The 23,796-nt window shown below is 58.8% G+C and overlaps 9 protein-coding genes across 9 annotated transcripts; 6 read left to right on the top strand and 3 right to left on the bottom strand.

The window, feature by feature from the left end:
* Window positions 1-340: 340 nt before the first annotated feature.
* On the top strand, window positions 341-7,885 carry PSEUBRA_003832 (Phosphatidylinositol-4-phosphate 5-kinase, core; the record flags this gene model as incomplete). Its single annotated transcript, XM_059465141.1, has 1 exon — window positions 341-7,885. The coding sequence occupies one exon, from the start codon at window positions 341-343 to the stop codon at window positions 7,883-7,885; it is 7,545 nt and encodes a 2,514-aa protein (XP_059320592.1).
* A 91-nt stretch (window positions 7,886-7,976) lies between these two features.
* On the bottom strand, window positions 7,977-8,615 carry PSEUBRA_003831 (Transcription factor CBF/NF-Y/archaeal histone; the record flags this gene model as incomplete). Its single annotated transcript, XM_016436894.2, has 1 exon — window positions 7,977-8,615. The coding sequence occupies one exon, from the start codon at window positions 8,613-8,615 to the stop codon at window positions 7,977-7,979; it is 639 nt and encodes a 212-aa protein (XP_016291823.2).
* A 533-nt stretch (window positions 8,616-9,148) lies between these two features.
* Window positions 9,149-10,177, bottom strand: PSEUBRA_003830 (Glutamine amidotransferase subunit PdxT; the record flags this gene model as incomplete). Its single annotated transcript, XM_016436891.1, has 1 exon — window positions 9,149-10,177. The coding sequence occupies one exon, from the start codon at window positions 10,175-10,177 to the stop codon at window positions 9,149-9,151; it is 1,029 nt and encodes a 342-aa protein (XP_016291822.1).
* A 427-nt stretch (window positions 10,178-10,604) lies between these two features.
* Window positions 10,605-14,933, top strand: PSEUBRA_003829 (Tetratricopeptide TPR1; the record flags this gene model as incomplete). The annotated part of the gene is made up of 1 exon (XM_016436895.1): window positions 10,605-14,933. The coding sequence occupies one exon, from the start codon at window positions 10,605-10,607 to the stop codon at window positions 14,931-14,933; it is 4,329 nt and encodes a 1,442-aa protein (XP_016291821.1).
* A 608-nt stretch (window positions 14,934-15,541) lies between these two features.
* Window positions 15,542-16,264, top strand: PSEUBRA_003828 (3,4-dihydroxy-2-butanone 4-phosphate synthase, RibB; the record flags this gene model as incomplete). The annotated part of the gene is made up of 1 exon (XM_016436917.1): window positions 15,542-16,264. The coding sequence occupies one exon, from the start codon at window positions 15,542-15,544 to the stop codon at window positions 16,262-16,264; it is 723 nt and encodes a 240-aa protein (XP_016291820.1).
* Window positions 16,265-16,941: 677 nt separating this feature from the next.
* On the top strand, window positions 16,942-18,516 carry PSEUBRA_003827 (Chaperonin Cpn60/TCP-1; the record flags this gene model as incomplete). The annotated part of the gene is made up of 1 exon (XM_016436915.1): window positions 16,942-18,516. The coding sequence occupies one exon, from the start codon at window positions 16,942-16,944 to the stop codon at window positions 18,514-18,516; it is 1,575 nt and encodes a 524-aa protein (XP_016291819.1).
* A 308-nt stretch (window positions 18,517-18,824) lies between these two features.
* PSEUBRA_003826 (Proteasome alpha-subunit, N-terminal domain protein) lies at window positions 18,825-19,706 on the bottom strand (the record flags this gene model as incomplete). The annotated part of the gene is made up of 1 exon (XM_016436880.1): window positions 18,825-19,706. The coding sequence occupies one exon, from the start codon at window positions 19,704-19,706 to the stop codon at window positions 18,825-18,827; it is 882 nt and encodes a 293-aa protein (XP_016291818.1).
* Window positions 19,707-20,427: 721 nt separating this feature from the next.
* PSEUBRA_003825 (Nop domain protein) lies at window positions 20,428-22,053 on the top strand (the record flags this gene model as incomplete). The annotated part of the gene is made up of 1 exon (XM_016436913.1): window positions 20,428-22,053. The coding sequence occupies one exon, from the start codon at window positions 20,428-20,430 to the stop codon at window positions 22,051-22,053; it is 1,626 nt and encodes a 541-aa protein (XP_016291817.1).
* Window positions 22,054-22,489: 436 nt separating this feature from the next.
* PSEUBRA_003824 (Src homology-3 domain protein) lies at window positions 22,490-23,185 on the top strand (the record flags this gene model as incomplete). The annotated part of the gene is made up of 1 exon (XM_059465176.1): window positions 22,490-23,185. The coding sequence occupies one exon, from the start codon at window positions 22,490-22,492 to the stop codon at window positions 23,183-23,185; it is 696 nt and encodes a 231-aa protein (XP_059321449.1).
* Between the last annotated feature and the right edge of the window lie 611 nt (window positions 23,186-23,796).

Below are 23,796 nucleotides of genomic sequence, written 5' to 3'. Positions count from 1 at the left end.
CCAACACATCGGGGCTAGCGAGCGATTTAGTGACGATGCTTGAGCCGCTGCATCAGCAGCTGCCGACACTCAGCAAAGACAGCGTGCTTCTCGACAACGATCAGGGTCTCTGACGACGCCGCATTCTTCTCGCGACGCTCCAAGCACGGCACGGATCGCAGGTGCTCAATCGGACCGAACGAGGCTCGGATCGAAGCTCTCACGCTACGGCTAGCTTCCGACGACCAGCTCGAAGCGCATTCAACACGTTGACGAGCGACGAGACACTGCAGCTACGATGTTGAGCACCTCGACGTCGCCTCATCTCTGCACCTGAACGCCCATTAGTAGCACTGCCAAGATGATCACACACACGCCTCGGGCGGATCCGATCATCTCGGCTTCTCCGTCTAGCAGTCGTCAGCCTCTGAACCAGCCAAGGATACCCATCACACCGCATCGATACCGAGCAGCAATCTCTTCAGATCAGCGCTTTCCCGCGACCCCCACCTCGCGCCGTACCTCGATTGTCGACGGCGCAGACGACAGCCCGACTGCAAAAAGCTCTACCTCCAACTGGCAAGCCAGCATTGAGCTTTCCCTGACCACCCGTCGCCGTCTCATCCGCAAGCCTCTGCCTCAGATTCCATCATCACAGACCAACCCTTCCTCTGACAGAGCAGCTGCCGATGATGGACTGGTCGACTCAGCTGTAATCGACCTTCTCTACCGAAAGGCAGACTCGTGGTGGCCTGACGCTCTTCCCGACAAGCAAGATACCTCGCTTCCTCTCCCTTCGTCTTCTCGTGTAGCGGATCGCGCTGGGATACAGAACCCCACGCAGCAACAAGAGGCCAACGACGGCCAGGGTCTTGATGAACAAAGCCTGCGTCATCTCCTCACCATTCTTCACTACGCTGCGCTTCGCTGCGAATTCAAAGCTGGCTCTTCCAACGACGACGGCACCATCGGCCGCAATGTCGTGGTGTCGGCGACAGGCACATACAAGAGACAGTCCGCATCCAACAATACTGCCGCACCTGCCTCTGCATTGACCGACAGCGACAACCAGGGTCTGTATATCCTCGACGAGGCCACACTGGACAGCCTGTATCATGCGCTCCAGGCAGCCTTTCGACATCTCTCACAGAAACAGGTGCTGGGTGCCTTGCAACGCACTGCTTCCATACGATGGCGCGCCGAGGCTCAGCTCCGCAATGCAACAGCATCTCAAGCGGCAGAGGCAAACAGCGTCCTCTCCTCGCGATGGACTCGCTTCGCGTGGCCCGCCGCAGCTTTAGGCAAGGCTTATAAGGAAGCACAAAGAAGCGTTCTGCCGTCTACTCCTGGCGAGGGACCCTTTTCCGGATTCATCACGCCTTCCCACCTACCTCTGAACCACGACCTGTACAGCGGCCTCTACGCTGATCCGGAACAGCGCATACGCAAAAGAGACGTCGCCGTCAAGATCTTGAGCAACGCCATCTGGTTTGTGCGCAACTATGGTCCCGACGCAGGTGTCGAAACAGTGCAAGATTCAGCAGGCAGCCTTGGCGAAAAGACCTCTTCACAGGATGCTCAAGGTACGGCATCTGCGACGAATGCCATGCCACCTCCTTCCTTGTCTTCAAATCGACGAATATCGGAGAATCTGCTTAAGAAGAGTGCAGGTCTCCCTCTTTACACGCCCAAATCGAGCGCCACAACGGCTCTGAGCGGGACGGCGACGCCCGAAAGCAGTCAATCCGACGCACCTCCCACCCCTTCCTCGGCTACGAGCTCAGCTGCAGCAGCCTCCGTCTCACCCCTTCAAGACATCGGGAGCGCCCCTGCGAGTGCCGCTGGGCAACAGCTGCCGAGAACGCCCTCAATGACTGCCCTGAACGCGTCGGCAGCCCCTGTTATTCCACGGTCCGAGCCCATGGTGACACCTTCCAGCGAGACTGCTCCATCACCTGCAGCTGCATCGCCCAAAGGAAATGCGGGCGAGAAGAGCAAGGCCATGGAGCACCTTGCATCCCTCAGCGCCGCTGCAGGCGCCGCCATGCGTCAACGTGCTCAGCAGGCAGCTGCGGCTGCCGCAGCGAACGGGACCGCGCCAGAAGACTCGATCGATGCCGCGATTGCCGCTTCTACCACCTTGCGTCCACAGTCAAGTCGACCCAGCTTGCGCTCCTTTCCAAGTCGTTCGGAAGCAGAAGAGGCCGAAACAGATGCACTAGAAAAGGCTGAACGAGACTATCTCGCCAAGGTTGGTCAGGGCTGCGATGAGTGGGCCAAAATGGTAGTATGCCGGCTGTGCGCCTCCATCTCTGTGGCCGACGCAGCCGATACGAAGCACCGTCGCCGTTCGGGCACGTTGACGGCTAGGGATTTCGGGAACGCCCTGGCTGCCTCGGACAACGCAGACGTAGGGTCAAGCATATCGACACGCTCCGATATGACTGCGAAGGCGGGCAAGGTAGGTCATGGCCTTCCGCAGCGTCAGCGCCCAGACATTGCTCCGGACGGCCACGGACAGCCCAAGACAGGCACAGTCGCATGGACGCCCGACACTTTCGATGGTGAGGAACTTTTTTCACACCACGGCACGTCATCGCATGAGCGCAAAGCCAGCGTTTCGCCTCACGACGAAGATGAGCGAGTCAGGCTGGTCGGCGGCAGCTTCGTCTGTCATGTCCAGACCGAACAGCAGAGGCAGGCATTGATCGAGCTTCTGGAAATCGCTTTGTACGTTGGCATGTCGATGCTGCTCGAGTCGAGCTTTCTGAGCGACTCGGACGCGGCTCGTCCCAAGCTCGTCAAGGTACCCACCCGCACGACTTCGAATGTCGATGCGCCTCAACGAGGTGCCAGCCTGATCCAGCAGCCGGTTCTCTCCCGTGCCAGCTCGCAGCAGAGTCTCGATGGCAGTCAGAGATCGATCTCTGGTAGTAGCAGCACGCAACCAACCTCGTACTATCCAGAGCCAGCTGCCCAGATATCCGGCCATATGCCTGAGACCGATGCTTCCACCTCCAAGCCTGGCTCGAGGAAGTGGACCAAGAGTCTCTGGGGCAAGCTTGGCCAGCAAACGAATGAATTATCGATTCCCGGCTCGAACGCTTCTGCGGCACGACCCGGGACAAGCGACGGTCATGGAGCAGCGGCGCCTCGCACCTCACTCACAATGCATCGCTACCACACAGACGACGATGCAAACAGCTTGTCAGCTACAGCCAACAGGAGACCCCTGTTCAAAACAGGTGAAGAGCCCAAGCAAACAATCGCGGCAAGGAAAGCGGCCCTCTTCGCCAACAGCACCAACAACTCTGCACCGCCCACGCCACACGGCGGCCGTACTGCTGCTGGCGATCCTGTGACCCAACCGAACAGCAAGCCAAACCGCCTGGTAGGACGACTAATGAATGCATTTGCACGTTCAGCTGTCGCGGACCCTCCTCGAGCGGATGCTACTCGCCCTAGCTTTGACGCTAACGCGATAAATGCATCGTCTGATCCTGCTTCGGCGACAGGAGCACGGACGACGCATGGTAGCGATCTAGTCACGTCCCGGTCGAGAGCAACAACGGAGAGCAAGCTGTCCAACTTTCAGAGACTGCGCGTACAGGCCAAGCCAGCGCTTGCCTTCCCACTTCAAAGTCCCAGCCCAGCTGCTTTGTCCACCTCGCCAGAGCTTTCGATGCTTCTTTGCTACCAGTACCGACCTGGTCCGGCTCAGCCCACGTTCTCGACCGATGCATACCTGACCGCTTTCCACCGCTTGCAATTGCTGCGCTTTCTGGCGGATCAGCGTCGCGAGCAGCTGACGTTTGCGTCGCCCTCGCATGGTATCTCATCATCTGGCGATATTCTGCCCTTTGTGGGCGCGCAAACACCTGCATCGGCCTCACCTTGGAGCGTCATCCTGTCTCGAGGTCAGCAGCAGCAACAGCAGCCCAACGGGAGAGTCGGAATCCGCCCCGTCCAGCTCCTATCTTACGAGCTGCTGTCCAGCGACGGTACGGCTCTGGGTCTCTGCCGCGAGGAAGTTGCCTTCTACCAAAGGCTCAGCAACAGCCGCGACGTGCCGCTGGGACAAGTCATTGAAGAGCTTGCCATTCGTGCTCGTACGATGGAGGCAGACCACGCTGCCTCGTCCAAGACAACGAACGAGTCTCGCTTTGCTGGTGCAAAGAGTCAGATCAACGGAGCCCGAGATCAGACGGACACTGCACTGGCTCAGCGCATCAACAGCGTTTACGATGCTCCAGAACAGCGCTTGCAATTTGTACATGGATCTTGCCGGATCAAGGTGGTTGCTACCGTCCTGCCGTCACGCTTGTACGATGACGGCACAGGGGACGATGCGCAGCACGCCGATAGCACAAACGCCGAAAAGGTCTCGGGCGATCCAATCTTGCAAACCAGCAGTCGGACTGTGCGTCCAACGGAATCTCGAGAAGTTGATGTCTCCGCCATTGCCGCAGCATCGCACACGGACAAGGAGGCAGCCAATACAGCGTTCGCCGTGGCCGAGACCGCCGTACAAGCGGCAGAGAGCGGTGCGTCTCGGCCGTTGGTTGACCAACGAGGGAGCGCAAGTGCCAGCGGCATTTGGATGTGGAATGCGAGTGCCAAGAGCGGCTGGCAGGGCAAGGCAGCACCCATGTCCGAACCCACCTACCTCCTTTCCTTTGCTCGCTATCTGGAAGCCATCTCTTACCATCCAGCACTGCGCCGCGCAGCAGGATTGGAGCCCGCGAATGGTAAGGCTTACGGTGGTCTCGCCAACGTGCAGCAGCAGCTTCGTCAAGGCAGAAGCGAGGACGACCGCAGTGTCGCAGAGGGCGCCAGTCTGTTGCGTTTCTTCCGCAGCGGCCGTTCGCTTGTCAAGGTGCAAGTGCAGCCTCTTGTTCTCTACGACCTTCACATTCAAGGGCCTTGCCTCCAGACGAGCAGCGAGCGTCGGCGCGATAGGAAGCAGAAGCAAGCTCAAGCAGAGAAGCGCAAATTCAGGCAATTGGCAGAACAGACGCGCCTCGAGATTCAACGCTTCTTTGCATCGATCAAGGGCAACACGACCAGGCTGGAAGGTGTCTTTGTGTCTCGCGACCTCGATGAAGCCGGCAAGACAATTCGCAGAAAGTCAACAGCACAGCCAAATGGTGCGGCTGCTTCGCCGAACCTGACGATGTCAGAAGCAGTCGCAGAGCCGTTGAGCTTGCTGACCAACTTGCGCTCGTCCCTGCGTACGGACGAGTTCGAACTCTACGAAGCTCTGCAACGCACGTTCTTCCTGGACGGGATCAACGATGTGCGCAAGGCCTTTGCTGATCGCGCCAAGTCGGCCAAGAATCGCCTCCTTGCTTGGACCAAGAAGCATCTGAACAAGAAGGAGCAGACCGACTTCGGAAGCTGTACCTATGATGAACCCGAATACTTTGTAGCAGGTCGCCGTGCTTTTCCCGGCAGCTCTTTCATCATTCGTGATGACGAGCCACTCTCCATCATCGCCTACTCCCTCAGCTCACGCGACTTCCGTGCCGAGATGGGAACGCTTGTCGATCGCCAACACGAGGCTGCCGGGTACATGGGCAGCAGTAACGAGGAGCACGTCAAGCAGTGGCGTAGCGGTGTAGTCGATGGCGGTGACGGCGTCAAACATGGCTCGTACATCTCCACGTCTGGTGCTAGCACCACTACAACTGCCTCATCTCTGCTCGCGGAGAGACCGACACGCAATGTGCCGCTGGCTCAACTTGATCCTGACAAGGACGAGGTGTTCTTCGACGCCGAACCTGTTCGTGCCGCTTTGAAGCGGAAGAAGCGCGGCCGGGAGTCGTCCATCTTGTCGCTGACGCTGAGACGCGTTGGCTCGACCATCTCGGAACCGCAAAACGCTAGTTATCGCCTCAAGACGGCAAACGGGCACCCACCCTCCTCAGCCGGATCGATCAAGGATATCGACGATGACGACGATGATGACAAGGCTAGAGACGTGGCAGCAACCGACAGGCGCGGCTCTTTCTCCAACAGCTCCATAGACGGTCAGGATACCACTCTTGGCGCTCCTCGTAAGGGCACAACACCTCTGAGACGACTCTCTGCAGCTTTGCAGGATCATCAATCGTCGTCGCCGACCAAGTCGGACCTGTCAACCTCAGGCAGTGTATCTGCACTCCGACGTACCTTCGAATTGCGCTCGCAGTCCTCGTTCTCATCCATTCCGGACAGGAAGTCTTCGATTCAGCCGCAGCGACCAGGCCAGCCTGCGAATGGAAGCGCCGTCAGCACGACAAGCACGGACACCACTTTCCAAGCGCAGGTCACACCCATGTCGGGTCGTCCTGCGTCGCTCGCTAGCATCTTTTCATCAGACAAGCATGGGCCGGAAGCCGCAAACTCGCGACTGAGCGGTGTTGCACCACGAAGACCTGGATTGGCCGCACCCTCTGCCATCCCTCGTTCTCCATCCCATGGCCGACCATCATTCTCGTCCACGTCAGACGCTGCTCAGGCCTCAGCCGGCGCATCTCCCGCGGCCAAGGACAGCCTAAGGCCACATCGCTTGTCGGCGCAGCCAACGCCGAGCGAAGGAGGTCTTGGGGCCGATGCACAGTCCATGATCTCACACAGCACGCTTCCAGGCTCTCAAGCAGCCGAATCGCCCCACATCAAGCACAACGTGATTCACGGCAGCACCAAGATCTCGTGCGTCTCTTGGTTTGCGGAAGAATTCGCGGCGCTGCGCGACAAATGGGGAGTAGAGCACGACTATGTGCAGAGTCTGTCGCGCTGTCAGCCATGGGTTGCGACAGGAGGCAAGTCGAAGTCGGCGTTCTTCAAGACGGCAGACGAGCGCTTTATCGCCAAGCAGCTGCTCACCGTGTGGAGCGTCGACGAGAAGGAGGCCTTCCTCGAGTTCGCCCCCGCGTACATTCGGTACATGATGAACTCGGCGGTCAACGACTGTCCGACGCTGCTCGTCAAGATTGCAGGTGTCTACAGCATCAAGATCAAGGACGTCAAGTCAGGAGAGATGAAGTTGAAGATGAACGTGATGCTGCTGGAGAACCTGTGGGCTGGCGATGGCGGCAACTCGGTTCGCTTCGATCTCAAGGGCATCCGAGATCGCAGGGTCAAGCTGAGTGCCCAGCAGCAACAGGACCTGCAACAAGCTGCCACTAACGCAGCTGCCACGGGTCAGCCACTGGTCGATGTGCCCGGTGCGGCGAAAGGCACGCCTGCACAGGGCTCTGCGACGACTGCGATGAATGCTGGGATGACGGCGGCAGCCGACAGCAGCACTTCGGGCACCTTGCGGGGCGCCAACACCACGCAGACCAGTCCAAGCCGCATCGGTACAGATGCTGATGCCAAGTCGTCTTCGAGCTCAAGTGCAGTCTGGTGGGACAGCGAGTGGATCGAACGCTACCGTCACCGCGCGTTCGTACCCGAGACGCAGAAGGAGCTCTTCTTCCGCGCCTTGCAAAACGACACGCAGTTCCTCACCGCCTCCAACGTCATGGACTACTCTCTGCTCCTTGGGGTGATGGAGAAGCCCATCCGGCCCGAGGACATGTATCCTCCTGCCGCATCGCCCACCGCCGATAGCGCCGACGTGGACGAGACACCCCACCGCCCCTCGTTCCGATGCAGGATCGTTGACTTCCTGGGCGCCTTTACGCTCGCCAAGCAGCTCGAGTCGAGCTCGAAAAAGGCGTTGAAAGGCCAAGACGCCAAAGGCAACGTGACGATCCTACCGCCGTCCGAGTATGCGAGCCGATTCCTGAGCGCCATGGACAGCTACTTTATCGGCACGCCGTGTCAGCCGAGATTGGACGCGGCGTACGGGTTCGATCGGATGTGCGAGGAGGCTGGGCAGAACGACGGTGCCCGACCTCGATTCGCTTCTGTTCTGTAGATGCAATGTCCATGTGGAAAGGTGCTACAATGCGATGCGTGTTCCGATGAGATGGAGGCTAGAAATACAAGTGCGAGTGGTCGGTGTCGGATCAATGTGATGGATTCAACAGTTGATGAGCCAGACTAGGGCTATTGAAACCAGACCCCATCCCGCTCCTTTGACCCTTGTCCTCATCATCCTCGCTCTCGTCGTCGTCCTCCTCCTCACCAGCCGCACCACCCCTCTTCCTGCGCTTGACCCTCGGATTCGCCTCCTGTTCCATCCTGTACCGACTCAAATACACCCGGAGCACCTCTTCGTAGTTATCAAACCCTAGCACACGCATTGCGTAGAGGATATCATCCCCATTGATGGTCTTGCGTTTCTCTGCGGCGCACTTGTCGGATGCTTCGGAGGTGATAAAGCTGATCAGCTCGGAGACGCAATCCTGGACACACTCCTTGGCGTCTTTGGCGATCTTGGCGTTCTCGGGTAGGGAACGCTTCATGATGCGCGAGATGTTGGCAATGGGCAGATCGGGGTCCGGAAACATGGCTGTGTAGGTTGGATGCGAGGAGAGGTTGGTCGGGTCCAAAGAGGTGGTGGACGTTGGGGTGGAGGCGTGTGTGGCGTTGGCGTGGTGATGAAGCGCATGAGAGGAGGAGGTGTACGAGCCGGGCGTGGAGTGGGATGATGTTGGACCATCAAATGGGAGTGCGCCCGTGGGGGTTGAAGTTGAGGCCACCATGATGGGCAGCCTGGAGGGTCAAGATCCAGGGCGAGACCCGTCGGATGGTGTGCTTTGTCCAGACTTCGAGAGCTCGAGATACTGCCAAGTTCCGCGCAAGGTTGGAAACAGACTTGAAGGATAGCCTTAAGCGCTGTTTGCTACGATGAGAGCCGCGAAGACGAACGAGCACGATGATCACGGGTGGTGGGACATGATCAAGAAGAAAAAGAGTGGAATTCTCCACACGACCCTCGACTTGACCCTATGCTGCCGTGCTGCATCAGGCCAGGAGCTGCACAAGACCCTGAAGCAAAGCAAAATTTCTGGCTGATCTTGCTGCACGTGACGCTCCGACTTCCGAACATGGCCATACCGATTTCTTCCGAACACGATACAAAGAGGCGGATGGTGATGGCGAGTTCAAGCATAAGAGCACGTCGAACGTCCCATTGGAAGGTCTATGTATTGCTGTACCAAGATCAGAAGGAGAGAACATGCATGAGGAAGAAGACGCAAGTGGGCAACGGCAGAGCGGTGCGATAAGGCCATCCCTAGGACTGCTGCTGCTGCTTGTAAGGCAGCACAACCTTGCTCACAAACAGATTGTGCAGCCTCGTATCTGGGGTCAGCTCCGGGTGGAAACTGGTCATGAGGATGTTGCCCTGCCGCAAAGCGACGATCTGCGAATCGTGTGCTGGTCGGTCAGCGATGTCCATCCTTGGGTCGCGCTGAGCGATGTGTGCTGCGACAGGCCGGTTGACGGGCGACTTGGGTGTTGTGACAGGCTCGGGCAAGGTAGCGAGGATCTCGATGGGCGGTCGCTTCTTTGCCGAGCTGACTGGATCCGACGTGTCGTAGAGGGGAGGGGCGACGACGATGCGCAGTGTCTGTTCTGCATTGGCGAGTTTAGGCAGGGGTGGTTCCGATGCGTTTGCAGGGAGCTCTGTTGTTGGCGTCAGCGGCACTGCCATCGTATTGGTGACCGGAACAGGCACTGACTCGGGCAGCGTGTTCGGATCGACTCGCTTGACCAACGTCGGCTGGTCCACGCCCACCTTCTCCAGATCGCTCGGCAACAACAACGCATCAACCACGGGTGCTCGGATAAAGACTCCGTTGAACGGCTCCTCCTCCCTTTCCATCCCTTTGATCCGCAACCCGGTCTCGAATGAATCGATCTGCGATCCAAAGCCGTTCCTCCCAACCCGCACGTCGACGCCGCCGATCAACTGCTGCCCACCCTTCTTGCCGCCACTCGCCTCCCTAGCCAGCATAATCATGCCAGCGCACGTGCCCCATACAGGTCGCTCATCGCGCACCCACTTGCGCAGCGGCTCAAGCAACCCGATGCGCTCGCAGCCGAGCGAGATGGCCGTCGACTCGCCACCAGGCATGATAAGCGCATCGCAGTCGGCGAGCTGCTCGGGTGTGCGCACAAGCACGCTGCGGATGGTGGAGGCGTGAAGCGTGTTGAGTCGGTTGACGTGAGAGGCGTGCTCGCGGAAGGCACCTTGAATGGCCAGGACGCCGATGGTGATGGTCAAGTTGGATGAGCTCGACGAGGAGGCGGAGGGGGACATGGTGCTGCCGTTGGTGAGCGCGGCACCCGTTGCAACGCCGATTCCCGCCGTTGCTCCGTGATGCAGGATATGTTGCCTTGCTTGACGAGGTCGTAATCGAGTGCTGCCGATTGGAATGACAGTGATGGGCAAAGGGATCGATGCTGATGACGAGGATCGAGAGGCAAGAAGGGGGGCAAAAAGGATCTTCTGACTCGCTGAAACCTTAAACTCGAAAATAATCACGCTCACCAACGCATGCTGCGATGTAACACGTTTGAAAAAAGGGGCCGATTTGGGCGATGCGGGTCCGATCAGCGACGCGAGAAGAAAGAGAGACGAGAGAGACACGAGCCATGTCATTCATCTTGCTCGCCTTGCTTCTCTCTTCTCTTCATCGCTCATCCACCAACAGGGACAAGGGTAGATCAAAGGTGCTTTCGCAACGATGCCGCCTCGCAACAGGACGCTCGACTTGCCCGTCGCCGTCAACGAGTCCATCTCGCTCGACCTCGACCCGCTTCCTCCAGCAGAAGATGTTCAAGTCTTCTTGGAAGCGCTCGCCTACGAACGCCCTTCGTCCAGATACTGGTCTCGCCTCGCTTCTCAGCTCTACTTCGAGAACCGAGTCCCCGAAGCCATTCAGGTGTGCTCCCAAGGTGTGCAGGTCCTCGCAACCCACAAGCCAGCAGAGACGATCCCGCTTCGAGCCTTGCTCGCTTCCTTTGCACTCAAGAACGCCAGGGCTGCACCCAAGCTGATCCTCAACGATGCTCGCTACCAGCGTCTGAACAACCAGCAGCCGAAAGACGCCTTCTACAAAGAGTTCACCGCGACCCAGCAGCAGGCGAACACGCTTGATCCCAAGCATCATGTCAACCAGCTCTCTAGGGCTATCCACCTTACCACCACCGGTCAGAACGATGGGGCTCTCGTCCTCTTTGATGCCATTCTCAATCAGCACCCTAGACATGCGCTCGCTCTTCTTGGCAAAGCGTGCGTTCTCCTTCGCAAGCGTCAGTTTGCTCCCGCTCTCAAGCTCTACCAGCAAGCCCTCGAGGTCAGCATGCTCGTTCAGGCGAAAGCCGACAAGGAGGGAGAGAAGGCAACCACTCTCGGCTGGCGAGGTCCTGATGCTCGTATTGGTATCGGTCTCTGTCTCTGGGGTCTCGGCCACCACGACTCTGCCAGGAAGGCTTGGAAGCGCGCTGCGCAAGTCAATCCCAAGAACGCCGCTGCTCACCTCCTGCTGGGCATCTCCAGTCTCAACCTCGTCAAGCAGACCGCGCGTCTCGTGCCCGGCACGTTCGGCGCTCATGTCGAGAGGTCCGAAGAGGAGGCCCGCGAGCTCGCTTTCACCGAAGGCATGTCCAGCCTACAGGAAAGCTGGAAGCTCGACAAGAGCAACGCCACGGCCGCCGTCGTCATGGCCGAGTATTTCATCAACAACGCTGCCCAGGCCAAGAACCAGCCTGGTCCTGTTGCCGAAGTAGAGCGCGCCGCAATGGCTCACTACAACACTGCACTCAAGCTCGGCGAGCACGCCATCCAATACGCCGAGGCTCGCATCGGTGTCAACCATGCCCAGCTCATGTACGCCCGCGCGTCCCACCTCGCTTCGCAGCTCTCCATCAATGCTACCCAGCCTGAGCTCCGTCTTCAAGCACAGCGATACTACACTCGCGTCGTCGACGATGTGACGCGTATGCTGCCAAGTGCACCTTCCAATGCCACTGCTCAGCTCCATCTGTGCCTGTCGCTCGCCACGCTCGGTCTTGCCCAGTGCCAGGTCGCCAACCGAGTGCCGCTCGCCGCCATCAACACTCTCGATGCTCTCACTTCGAAACCCACCAACTCGGCTTCGGCGACCCAGTCCATCGAGCTTTCCTTGCTGGCCGCCAGCCTGCGCGCTCAGTCGCATCCCGGCGCTACTGCTTCCGAACGACAGGAGGACGCCGAGCGTGCACGTATCATCCTCGACCGTGCTCTCCGTCTCATTGACGCTGCGAAGCTCGATGCGTACGGCCCGCAGTCTTTGACCGCTCAGTCGGACGAGTTTCCTTCTGCGTCGCCGGCCAACATGTCGGCTGCCACTGCCGACGCTGCCGCAGATGTGCCCGCTGCTCTCGCAAAGGCCTCGCTGTCCATTCGCACCGAGGATCTCTCCAAGACGGCGCTCGAGGCGATTGCCAGTTTGGGATCGGACCCGCTCACTCGTGTTGAGTTCGCCGAGCTGCTCCAGACCGAAGATCTCGCCCGAGCCACTACAGCCTACGCAGAGGGCCTCGAGCTGGCTAAGGCGAAGTCAAGCACTCGAGGCAAGGACATCACTGCTATCGAAGACGACGAGACTGCCACCAATGTGGCGCTGCTCACTAGTCTTGAGACGTGTCTCGGCGCAGTGCTTGCCATCCGCGCCATGGACATCCCGAGCAACGACACACAGCGCGAAGAGGAGCGCACATGGCTGCTCCAGCGAGCCATTTCGCGCCTCGAGTCTGCCGTCACTGCTTCTGCCAACGCTGTCAATGCATTTAGCGCTTCGGCTGCTTCGGCGCCAGCCACTCCCGCACGTCTCGAGGCCCAGAGAACGGTCGATGCCGTCAAGCTCATCGCCTCGTACAATCTTGGTCGCGCCCACGAAGCTGCTGACCACGTAGATGCTGCTCGTGAGGCCTACCAGGCTCTCCTGCGCGGTCATCCCGAGTACACGGATGCCAAAGTCCGTCTGGCCATCCTCAACGTCTCGAAAGCCCCCGCAAGCGCTCCCGGCCCCGAGTACGTCGCCGAGATCAAAACGCTGCGCAATGCTAGCGAAGTACTTCTCCGAGAGGCCCTCACTTCGGACCCAGGCAACCTCGACACACGCTCCACCTACGTGTGCTTCCTTGCCGGCGAGTTCCCTGGCAGCCCTGTCCCGCAGTGGGCTGCGATCAAGGTCTTCACAGCTGAACTGTTCGGCGCTACGGATGCCGCGCTGCAGGCCAAGTTCGGTGGGCCAGCTGCAGCCAAGGCAGCAGTCGACAGTGGTCGTCGCGACCCGCACACCCTCTCCGCTCTCGGCTGGGCCTACTACCAGCTCGCCGTCCATGCCACTGGCTCCACGGCCAAAGCCGATCGCAGTAAGAACATGATGCGCGCGACCGATCTGATGGACAAGGCTCTGTCCGCCGATCCACGCTGCGCCTTCGCTGCCCAAGGAATGGCCATCCTCCTCGCCGAAGATGCCTTTGCCGAAACCGCCGGTGGCACATCCCTGACACTTCCCTCTTCCCTCGGTGGCGCACCCGAAGAGCGACGCAAGAAGAACGCCGACGAAGCCCTCGCGATCCTGTCCAAGCTGCGCGAGGTCCGCGATGAGGGCAGCGTGCACGTATGCATCGGTCACGTCCTCATGCAGAAAGACGAGTTCGAACGTGCGCACAAGTCGTACGAGTTGGCTTCGAAGCGGTTCTTCTCCGACGCCAATGCGGCGGTGATCCAGTACGTGGCACGGGCCGAGTACGCGGTGGGCATGAAGAGCAAGAGCTTTGCCAGTCTGCAGAGCTCCATGTCGCATCTGCTTCAGGCGCGGGAGTTGGTCATCCGCGAACGGGGCACGGAGCATCCAGAGGTTCGACAGATCGAATACAATTTTGCGGTCACCGCGCAGAAAGGATTGCAGATGCTGTTTGATCTGCAGAAGGATCGTAAGAGCGCGAGTGCGCTCAGGGAGGCGATTGCGGCTGTGGAACGGGTGCAGCCGCTGTTGGTGCCTGGCGATGGCGAGGAAACGGAGATGGGCAAGCAAGGTGCCTTGATCGAAGCGGCCAAGAAAGGTCAGCTGCTGTGGATGGCACCGGACGTGGTGGAGCAGCGAGGCAAGTACGGCGCCTCGTCTCTTCTTCAACGTGCCACCCAAGCGTTGACCGACCAGGAGAGCTACGAAGCGGAGATGCAGAAGCAGAAGGAAGCAGTGGCGGCGGCGAGGAAGGAGAAGGAGCTGGCGAGGGAGCAGGAGAGGGTGAGGAAGGAGGAGGAGTATCGTGCGCAGATCGAGCAGATGGCCGAGAAGCGCAAGGCGCTGCGGGAGGAGGCGGCCAAGATCGAGTATCTGCGCGAGGCGACGCCGGAGAAAGAGCCGAGGAGGAGGGCCAAGAGGGAGGATGTCACGAGTGGGGAGGAGGATGCGCCTGACGGTGCAGCCGAAAAGGGTAAGAAGCGTAAGCGAGGTGGCGGGAAGAAGAAGAAGGGTGGAAAGAAGGATGTTGTGGAAAGCGACAATGAGGATAGCGACGACGAAGGGCTGTTTGGTGGCGGGGCGAGTGGAAGCGAGAGCAGCGATGCGAATGACGACGAGGACGGTGATGAAGAGATCATCCGCAACGGCGCACAGTTGCTCGCCGACGAAGGCGAAGCCGGGGCCACCCGCAGCGGCAAGTCGTCCAAGCTATCCAAGCTGGCCAAGTCCAAGAAGAAGTCCTCCTCGTCGTCGTCGAGCAAGAAGGCCAAGCCGGAAAAGAAGAAGAAGCGCAAGAGTCTCAAGAGGGCCAAGGCGCGCGACACGGACGAAGACGACGATGATGACAATGAGGCAGCTGATGGCGGGGACAGCGACGAGGACGCGGGCCGAGCGAGGAAGAGCAAGAAGGGCGTCTTCGACGAGAGCAGCGATGAGGACGACGACGTGGTCGAGAAGAAGAAGTCAAGCTCAAGTCAGAAGAGGACCAAGAAGGCGCGTGTCACCAACGACATGATTGACAGCGACGAGGAGATGGCGCTTCTCGAGATGGAGTAGGGCTTCCGCCCGCTTTCTCCGTTCCGATCTGTTCAGATTTCATGGCCAATGCTTGCGCAGACAATCAAAACGATTTGACAAGGACCATGAACGGAGACTGTGCCCTATTCGTGACCTGTCCGTGACGTCGCCATAGCTGAGCATGACATGGATGCCGACCGCGGGCCTGACGAAGCGGCCTCCGTGGCCTAACCCCGGTCATAATCTAACAACCTGGCGATTTTCCAGACCGAAGCGAGCTTTCAGGCGAGAAGTCTAAATTCCCTCGCGAGAAGGTCTTCTGGATTTCGGAGGGCCGGCTTTTAGCAGCTCGAGCCGGAAAGGCAAGTCTTCTGACCAACCAGAAGCAAGCAGCCACTGACTCGGATGTGACGGTTGCCATCTTCACCCCTCTCGTTCTGCCTTCCTTCCACAACGAACGCAAGAACGATAGACAAGGATCAACATCAACGATCGCAATCACGGCCCGACTCGAGCCTCAAGACAGAAGCGCTCTTCCTCGCACGACGATCGCTCGCCACCTCACGCGCTATCCTCTCACAGCAGGCCGTCTTGAACAAGACCTTCCTCAAGTTACCCCACACATCTCCGTCTCACTCCGGCATCCAATGTTCGACTCGATAGAAGACGCGGTCGCGGACATTCGCGCGGGCAAGTTCGTCGTGGTCCTCGACGATGAGGACCGAGAAAATGAAGGCGATCTCATCATCTCCGCAGCCCTCTGCACCACCAAACAGATGGCGTGGTTCATCCAGCACACCTCAGGCTTCATCTGCATCTCCATGACTCCGCAACGCATTGCTGAACTCTCCATTCCCATGATGGTGCCGAACAACACGGAGAAGAACAAAACAGCGTACACGGTGACGGTGGACTACAAGCATGGGACGACGACGGGCATCTCTGCGCACGATCGAGCGCTCACCTCGCGTCAACTGGCGGATCCGTCATTGAACGCAAAAGAGGACGACTTCACACGACCGGGCCACATGAACCCGTTGCGCTACACAGAGGGAGGCGTGAGGGTGAGGATGGGTCACACGGAAGCCAGTGTCGATCTGTGCAAGTTGGCTGGCTTGGCACCCGCCGGGCTGCTCTGCGAACTCGTGGATCCGGACGATGAAGACGGAGGCATCGCCAGCAGGGATGCGTGTTTGAAGTTTGCTAAGAAGCACGGGTTGAAGGTGACCACGATCGAGTTGCTGAAGAGGTACAGGGAGGAGACGGAGGGGGAGCTGGGGAGGGAGGTGAAGAGGTTGGGGGAGGATAAGGCGAGAGGGGTGGATATTGAGGTGCAGAAGGTGGTGCCTCCTGCGGAGACGAGTGCGTGAGTAGGGGTCATGCGAGGGATCTAGCTGCCTCAACGGACGAGCGCATCTCATTCTGCAATGGTACAAGCAATTACAAGGGCATCTCACGATGGCGAGCCTGGCCAACTAGACGTGGTGAAATGAGGCTACCAAGGGTGTCTATTCCGGCCTGCTCGCACGTTCCTGCCACTCTAACCAGCAGCGACAGCACTGTCATCGATGCGGCGCACCAGAGGGCAAGCTACTTCTTGCGAGCATCGATCACGAGACCGCAGCCTTGACTTGAGCTTGATGGTCTCGTCTTGCCTGCTTGCGAATGGACTCCAACTTAACAACCTTGCACCGAAAAAAAAGCGAGGCAGCTTGAAGCGAAATTTGTTCTTCTCGCTTCTTCCTTTGGGCTGCTGCCGTGCGAGGGACGCGTTGAGAAGATCCTGAGCGCAAAGACACACACACACAACCAAGCGCGCACTGCTGAGCAACAGCGCTGCGCACAGTCAAATTTCAGTAAAGCTTCTTGCGCCAGTGCAACACTTTCACTCTTCTTGCAGACCATCTTCGCATCAGTTCCCGCAGCACCACCCACCCGCTGCGTACTGATCAAGCACACATTTGGAGCTCCACAGCGGTACCGCACGAAGCGACGATCCAGCAGCACCCGACTCGAGACCCAGCCAGCTGCGACCACATAGCCCACCATGTCGGCACCCATCTTCGCCCAAGAGGCGACACAAGAACGAGCGGAGAATGCCCGTCTCTCGTCGTTCGTCGGCGCCGTTGCTCTCGGCGATCTCGTCAAGACTACGCTCGGCCCCAAGGGTATGAACAAGATCCTCCAATCTGTCGGTTCGAACGATATCGTGGTGACCAACGACGGCGCGACGATCCTCAAGTCGATCCACCTGGACAACGCGGCGGCCAAGATCCTGGTCAACATCTCCAAGGTGCAGGACGACGAGGTCGGGGATGGTACGACGTCCGTGTGCGTCTTGGCGGCCGAGTTGTTGCGCGAGGCGGAGAAGTTGGTTGAGATGCGAATTCACCCGCAGACCATTGTTGAGGGATACCGCATTGCCTCTGCTGCAGCCCTCAAGGCGCTCGAGGACACGGCGGAGGATCACGGTAAAGACTCCACCACCTTCCGGGAGGATCTGATGAACATCGCCCGCACGACCCTCAGCTCCAAGGTCTTGAGTGCGGACAAGGATTACTTTGCCAACCTCGCCGTCGATGCCGTTCTCCGTCTCAAAGGCTCGACCAACCTGGAGCACATCCAGATCATCAAAAAGCCAGGAGGCAAACTCACCGACTCGTACCTCGACGAAGGGTTCATCCTCAACAAAAAGATCGGCACCAACTGTCCCAAGACCCTCCAAAACGCAAAGATCCTCATCGCCAACACCTCGATGGATACGGACAAGATCAAGGTCTTCGGCGCGCGCGTTCGGGTCGAAGGCACAGGTAAGTTGGCCGAACTCGAACGGGCCGAGCGCGAGAAAATGAAGGCGAAGGTGGACAAGATCAAGGCGCACGGCATTACGTGTTTCGTCAACCGTCAGTTGATCTACAACTACCCCGAGAGTCTGTTGGCCGAAGCGGGGATCATGTCGATCGAGCATGCGGATTTCGAGGGTGTGGAGCGGTTGGCGTTGGTGACGGGAGGTGAGATTGCGAGTACGTTTGATCGACCGGATCTGGTCAAGATCGGTTCGTGCGGCAAGATCGAGGAGGTGATGATTGGCGAGGATAAGTTGATCAAGTTTTCGGGTGTGGCTGCGGGCGAGGCGTGCACGGTGGTGCTTCGGGGTGCGACAACGCAGATGTTGGACGAGGCAGAGAGGTCGTTGCACGACGCACTGTCCGTTTTGTCCCAGACGGTGGGCGAGACGAGGGTGCTCCTCGGTGGAGGTTGCGCAGAGATGTCCATGTCCAAAGTGGTCGACGAGGCTGCGCGCTCTACGTCGGGTAAGAAAGCCATTGCGACCGAAAGCTTCGCCAAGGCGCTCCGACAGCTGCCGACGATTTTGGCCGATAACGCCGGATTGGATTCGAGCGAGCTCGTCGCCCAGCTGCGCGCCGCTCATCAGCAAGGCAATGCCACCGCGGGACTGGATCTTGACAATGGTAAGGTGGCGGATATGAAGGAGCGCGGCGTTAGGGAGAGCTACAAGCTCAAGAGGCAGGTCGTCGTCAGTGCTACCGAGGCCGCAGAGATGATCCTCAGGGTGGATGACATTCTCAAGTGCGCGCCGAGGAGGAGGGAGGCTCACTAGGCGGAGGAAAGTGGCACGTCGAAGCAAGTCAAAAGATCTTTTACATCCGATCGGACGTGTGTGTTCTGTTTGTGTAAGCGGTCGCTGGGTGAGGTGACCGGGCTTGTGTCGTTGCTGCGTGAGTTGTAAGGGGTCGGTGTGAGCAGAACCGGACGAAAGGGCGCAAGCAATGCTGCACCGCCATCCCAGCTCGAGCCTCCAAACTTCAGCACTCACACCACCACTCCATCGCTCAAGCTCGACCCTCAACTCAGACACCACAATCTATGCACATCTGTCAAAAGACCCATCAATTGCATTTGCAGCTGCTAATCTCGTTCAGCCAACCTCTCCAAAATGACTCCGATCTCATCATCATCTAGCTTCCTGAACCTCTTCTGCGTCTGAACCTCTTTTGGCAGTGTACTGGAATCCAACTGTTCCACTGCACCTTCCTCCTCGCCTCCGAGTCTGTACTTTGCCGCTTCTGGACCGCCTACGATGGCCACCTCCAACTCGGTTGGCTTCAAATCCTGCGCCAGCACGGTGGCCAGCGTATTCACGGCGAGATCCAACGTCTGTTCGAGCGTGAGACTCTCACTGATGCTCTGGGCCTCTATGGCGGCTGCGTCGGTAGCGGAAACGCTTGCGTCCGTGTTGGTGGACTTCTTAAACTGTTTCTCCAAAAAATTCGTCGCCTCTGTCTGTTTCACGCCTGCAGCGGCGGCTCTGAATCCGACGTAGTAGCCTGCTGGATCGATCTTGAAAATCTGGGGTCCTCGCTCTGCATCCACCCCGACGAGCATCATGCTCACGCCGTACGGTCGCATCGCAGCGCGTTGCGTATACACCTGGTTCATATTCGCCAGTCTCTTCGCCAGCAGATCCGGCGTAATCGCATAGCCGTACTTGTACTTGAAATCTGCCGCCTCCATTTTGGCCCTCTGCACCTGGGCACGAGCGTCGGCAGTGCGACCCGTCATGATGCACCCGATCTCGGGCGTGAGCGCAAAGATGTTGGAGACGGACGTAGGGTCGATCAGCTTGTCTGGGATTTTCTTTTGACCCACCACGACGCAGCAATCGCGCCCGCGAACGGCGATGGACGTAAGCCCCGCAGTGTTGATCGCTTTGAAGGCGTATTCGACTTGATAGAGCCGACCGTCGGGGGAGAAGATCGTGAGGTAGCGGTCGTACGATGAACGCGACATTGTGGTGAGTTGCTGGCGCCGGGGTCGAAGGGTGGATACGAGGTTGAGGTTGCGCCGTTGATGAGTCGGTATGCGGTCTGCTCTCTAGGATAGATAGACTCGATGCCACCAGCAGTCGCAAATAAGGTGAAGTCGCGAGAATAGCTAGAGGGAGGAGGCGACGTTAGAAGAGCGAGAAGGTGGAAGACGAAAGTGTTGCTTGACAAGCTGAGCGTGTGGAGCTGCACTGACTGACGACGCGGTCTGAGCGCAGCGCTGGGTCAAAAAGTCAAGGCTCTGGACAGGCGCAATTTCCACTCGATCACCGCACAGTCTGAGGGGCTTCACAAGGGCCCAATCGCCGATAAGTCAGCCAGGATCTCGATATGCACGTGATGCTGGGCAATTTTGAGATTTTTGTGTGGCCGCTGAGCCTGCGCTGGGGAAAAAGTCAAATTTTGCTTTTCGTCGAGAAGAGCCGTTTCCAAGAAGCTTGAATTTTTCTTCTCGAGCCTGCAGCGAGCCACTGACAGTCCTGTTCATCGCCATCAGACAACCATAGCTGCTCTCATCACCTACTACAGTCCCTACTTGGCTCGCATCGTCTCTCAACAGCAAGAGACGCTCTCAACTCATCGCAGCACCGAGCCTCTGCGATCCGACACTGTCGCCCCTGTGCGCAGTCACACTTTCCAACCTTTTCGATTCCACCAGGCTAGGCTAACCTAGCTGATCGCCCACCATGTCGTCCGCCCCCACGCACATCCTCTTCGAGTGCGCGACCGGGTGCGCCGTGTTCGAGGTGGCCGCCGTCGAGGAGATCGGTGCGCTGACCCGCGCGGTGCAGGAGAGCGTCAACGAGGTCAACACGTTTGGCAAGATGGTCAAGCTCCTCTCATTCTCTCCGTTCAAGAACGCCCTCGATGCGCTCCAAGCTTCGCTCGACATCTCCGAAGGCGTCGTCAACGACTACCTCAAGTCGCTGTTGACGCTCAACCTGTCTTCCGGCAAGAAGAAGAGTGTGGTGCTCGGTGTGCAGGATAGGAACCTTGCGTCGTCGATCGTGGGCGAGCTGGGCATTCCTTGTGATACCGGCGAGACGTCGCTCGAGTTGATCCGCGGTGTGAGGCAGCATGCGGAGAAGCTGTTGAAGGGCATGGCCGATGGTGATCTGGCCAAGGCGCAGTTGGGTCTGGGTCACAGCTACTCGCGTTCCAAGGTCAAGTTCAACGTCAACCGATCGGATAACATGATCATCCAGGCGATTGCGCTGCTGGATACGCTCGACAAGGACGTCAACACCTTTGCGATGCGCGTTCGCGAGTGGTACGGTTGGCACTTCCCCGAGCTCGTCAAGTTGACCTCTGATAACTTGACGTACGCTAAGCTGGCCAAGCTCATCCGCAACAAGGAGCGTCTTTCGGAGGAGGACGTGGAGGACATGACCGATCTGCTCAACGGTGACGAGACCACCGCCAAGAACATCCTCGACGCCGCGCGCGCCAGTATGGGGCAGGAGATCGGCGAGCTCGACATGCACAACATCCTCAACTTTGCCGAGCGCGTCATCAACCTGGGCGAGTACCGCAAGAACATGCACAAGTACCTCATCGAGAAGATGCACCTCGTCGCACCGAATCTGTCGGCGCTGTTGGGTGAGATCATCGGTGCGCGCCTGATCAGCCATGCTGGTTCGCTGACGAACCTGGCCAAGTACCCTGCTTCGACGGTGCAGATCCTGGGTGCGGAGAAGGCGCTCTTCCGCGCGCTCAAGACCAAGGGCAACACTCCCAAGTACGGTCTCATCTACCATGCGTCCGCCATCGCGCGTGCTGCGCCCAAGAACAAGGGCCGCATGTCGCGTTTCCTCGCTAACAAGATCTCGATCGCCTCGCGCATCGACTGCTTCAGCGAGACGCCCACGACCAAGTTCGGCGAGGTGCTCGCGGTGCAGGTCGAGGAGAGGCTTGCGTTCTACGAGACGGGCAAGGCGCCCAGCAAGAACGCCGATGCCATGAGCAAGGCTATCAAGGCCATCGAGGCCGCGGCCGGCGATCTCATGGACGAGGACGCCGAAGACGATGATGAGGACTCTTCCGATGACGACTCCGAGGACGAGGTGGAGGAGAAGGAAGAGACCATGCCCGCCGCCGTCGGCGTTACAGATCCCGCCGACAAGAAGAAGGCCAAGAAGGACAAGAAGGAGCTCAGCGAGGGCAAGAAGAAGTACAAGTCGAAAATGGCCGACAAGAAGGAGCGCAAGAAGGTGGAGAAGGCGGCCAAGAAGCTCGCCAAGGAGTCACGAAAGAGCACCAAGAACAAGGACAAGTACAACAAGGACAAGAAGGACAAGAAGGCCAAAAAGTGAACTGCCTTTTTGACCCGTCTTGTTCCCTCTCTGCATCTTGTGTTTCCGTTGTTCATAGCCCTCGTGTCTGCACCTCTCTGTACTCTAGTTTTCGCGATTCGATATTCTGACCAGCTTTTAGCTCCTTGTGGCGTGTGTGCGTTTGCGTCGTGTGTGCTTGCTGCAGTGACGCGAGCGACAGAGCAAGATGCAGAGCGCGGAGCAGAGAGGTATGGTGTCGGGCAGGGGGCCACTGCCGGCCGAATGACCGGTGCATAGCCCCCTTCTCAAAAGTGGAGATTTCAGGGTTCAGCAAGCCCGTGCGCTTTCGTCTTCATGTCCCTTTCCCCATCGCATCTACCAGCCTTCCACTTTCAAGCTGTCATCAGTCTTCTGCGCCATTCACGCACGTACGGAAAGGACGCAACCTCTCAATCGGAGCACGACCTCGTTCAGGATGATCGCAAACCTACCCGCGACCGAAAAGCAAGCTTTCTTCGGGCTGTTGGACGAATACTTTGCCTCGCGGCCGCATCGTCTTCCCCCGGCTGCTGCGAGCTCTGCAGCCCCTGCCACACCTCAACGCGGCGGGATAGGTGGATTGTCGGACCGAGCGACCAGTGCTGCGGGCAACGCAGCTGGAGCAGCGGCGGGCGTGGCCGTGACCAACGCGCTTCGGGACCAGTTTGCTAGGACCGGGTTGGGTGGCTCGAAAGGCGCGCCGCCACCTGCACCGAGTGCCAGCAAGAAGCCCGGCTTTTCGGTCCCTGCTGGACTGACGAGCGGAAAGACGTTTGGATCGCTCAATTTGGGCTCGAGGACAATTTCGAATACCCAAACGCCAGCAGCAGCGCCGATCACATCACCGACAAGGACACTGCCTCCGCCAACAAAGACCGGCGCGGGCGTTCCCCCTCCAGCAGCACCAGCAGCGGCACAGCCAGCAGTGAGCCATCCACAGGGCACATTGGGGACCGCTCAGGTGCTGTACGATTACGGCGACGGTTCGGATCCAGACGACCTTCAAGCAACCGAAGGCGAGCAGATTTGGCTGACGGAGAAGATCTCGGACGACTGGTGGAGAGCAATGTCGCACGATCAGTCGAGACAGGGCATCATTCCTTCTGCTTATGTCTCTGCCTCCTTGTACTGATTGAGTGCAGTCGCAATGTGATTGTTGTGGTCACGATCGTTGAATGGGCGGGTCGTGTGAAGGGTCATGCTTGCGTCGCTCAGGATATGAGATCGGCCATATTAGCCAATTGATCGGGCCGATAAGCGCGCGCGTCATTCGAGTCGGTTGCAGATTCCGCATGCAGAAGGGAACCTCTCCCGCACAGGCGAGCCGCCGCCGCCTCTCGAGGGTGACCGAAGGCCGTAACATCACCGGACGCCGCGTCCACGGCCGTCCTGAGACAATCTAGTCGCCTCTGCATCGTCGTCAACAACTTGGTTGCGCTTAGCGGCATTCCGGATGGCACACGAAGCCCGGAGAGTGAGGGACGGTAAAGCCGACGGACCTGCATGCTCGCTTTCCCCACTCCGTAGGAAAGAAGGGTCTGATTGGATGGACGAGCAAGACCCAGTTTCCGGCAAGCCGCGGTTCCCGACATCAGTGTCCTACCGGACTGCTATGCCACGATGAGCAAAATCAAAGGCCGCGCCAGAAAGAGGTCAGACGGGCTGCCTTCCAGGTCTCAGGCGCTTTGCCACCTCCGTCTGCCTCTCGCTTGCATGGCGTGCCGTGGCAGAGTGAGATGCGGT

The sequence above is a fragment of the Kalmanozyma brasiliensis genome, assembly GCF_000497045.1.
Source record: "Kalmanozyma brasiliensis GHG001 unplaced genomic scaffold PSEUBRA_SCAF25, whole genome shotgun sequence".
NCBI lineage: Eukaryota > Fungi > Basidiomycota > Ustilaginomycetes > Ustilaginales > Kalmanozyma > Kalmanozyma brasiliensis.
The sequence above is the reverse complement of the archived record's forward strand: the minus strand, read 5'-3'. Positions and strand labels throughout refer to the sequence as shown.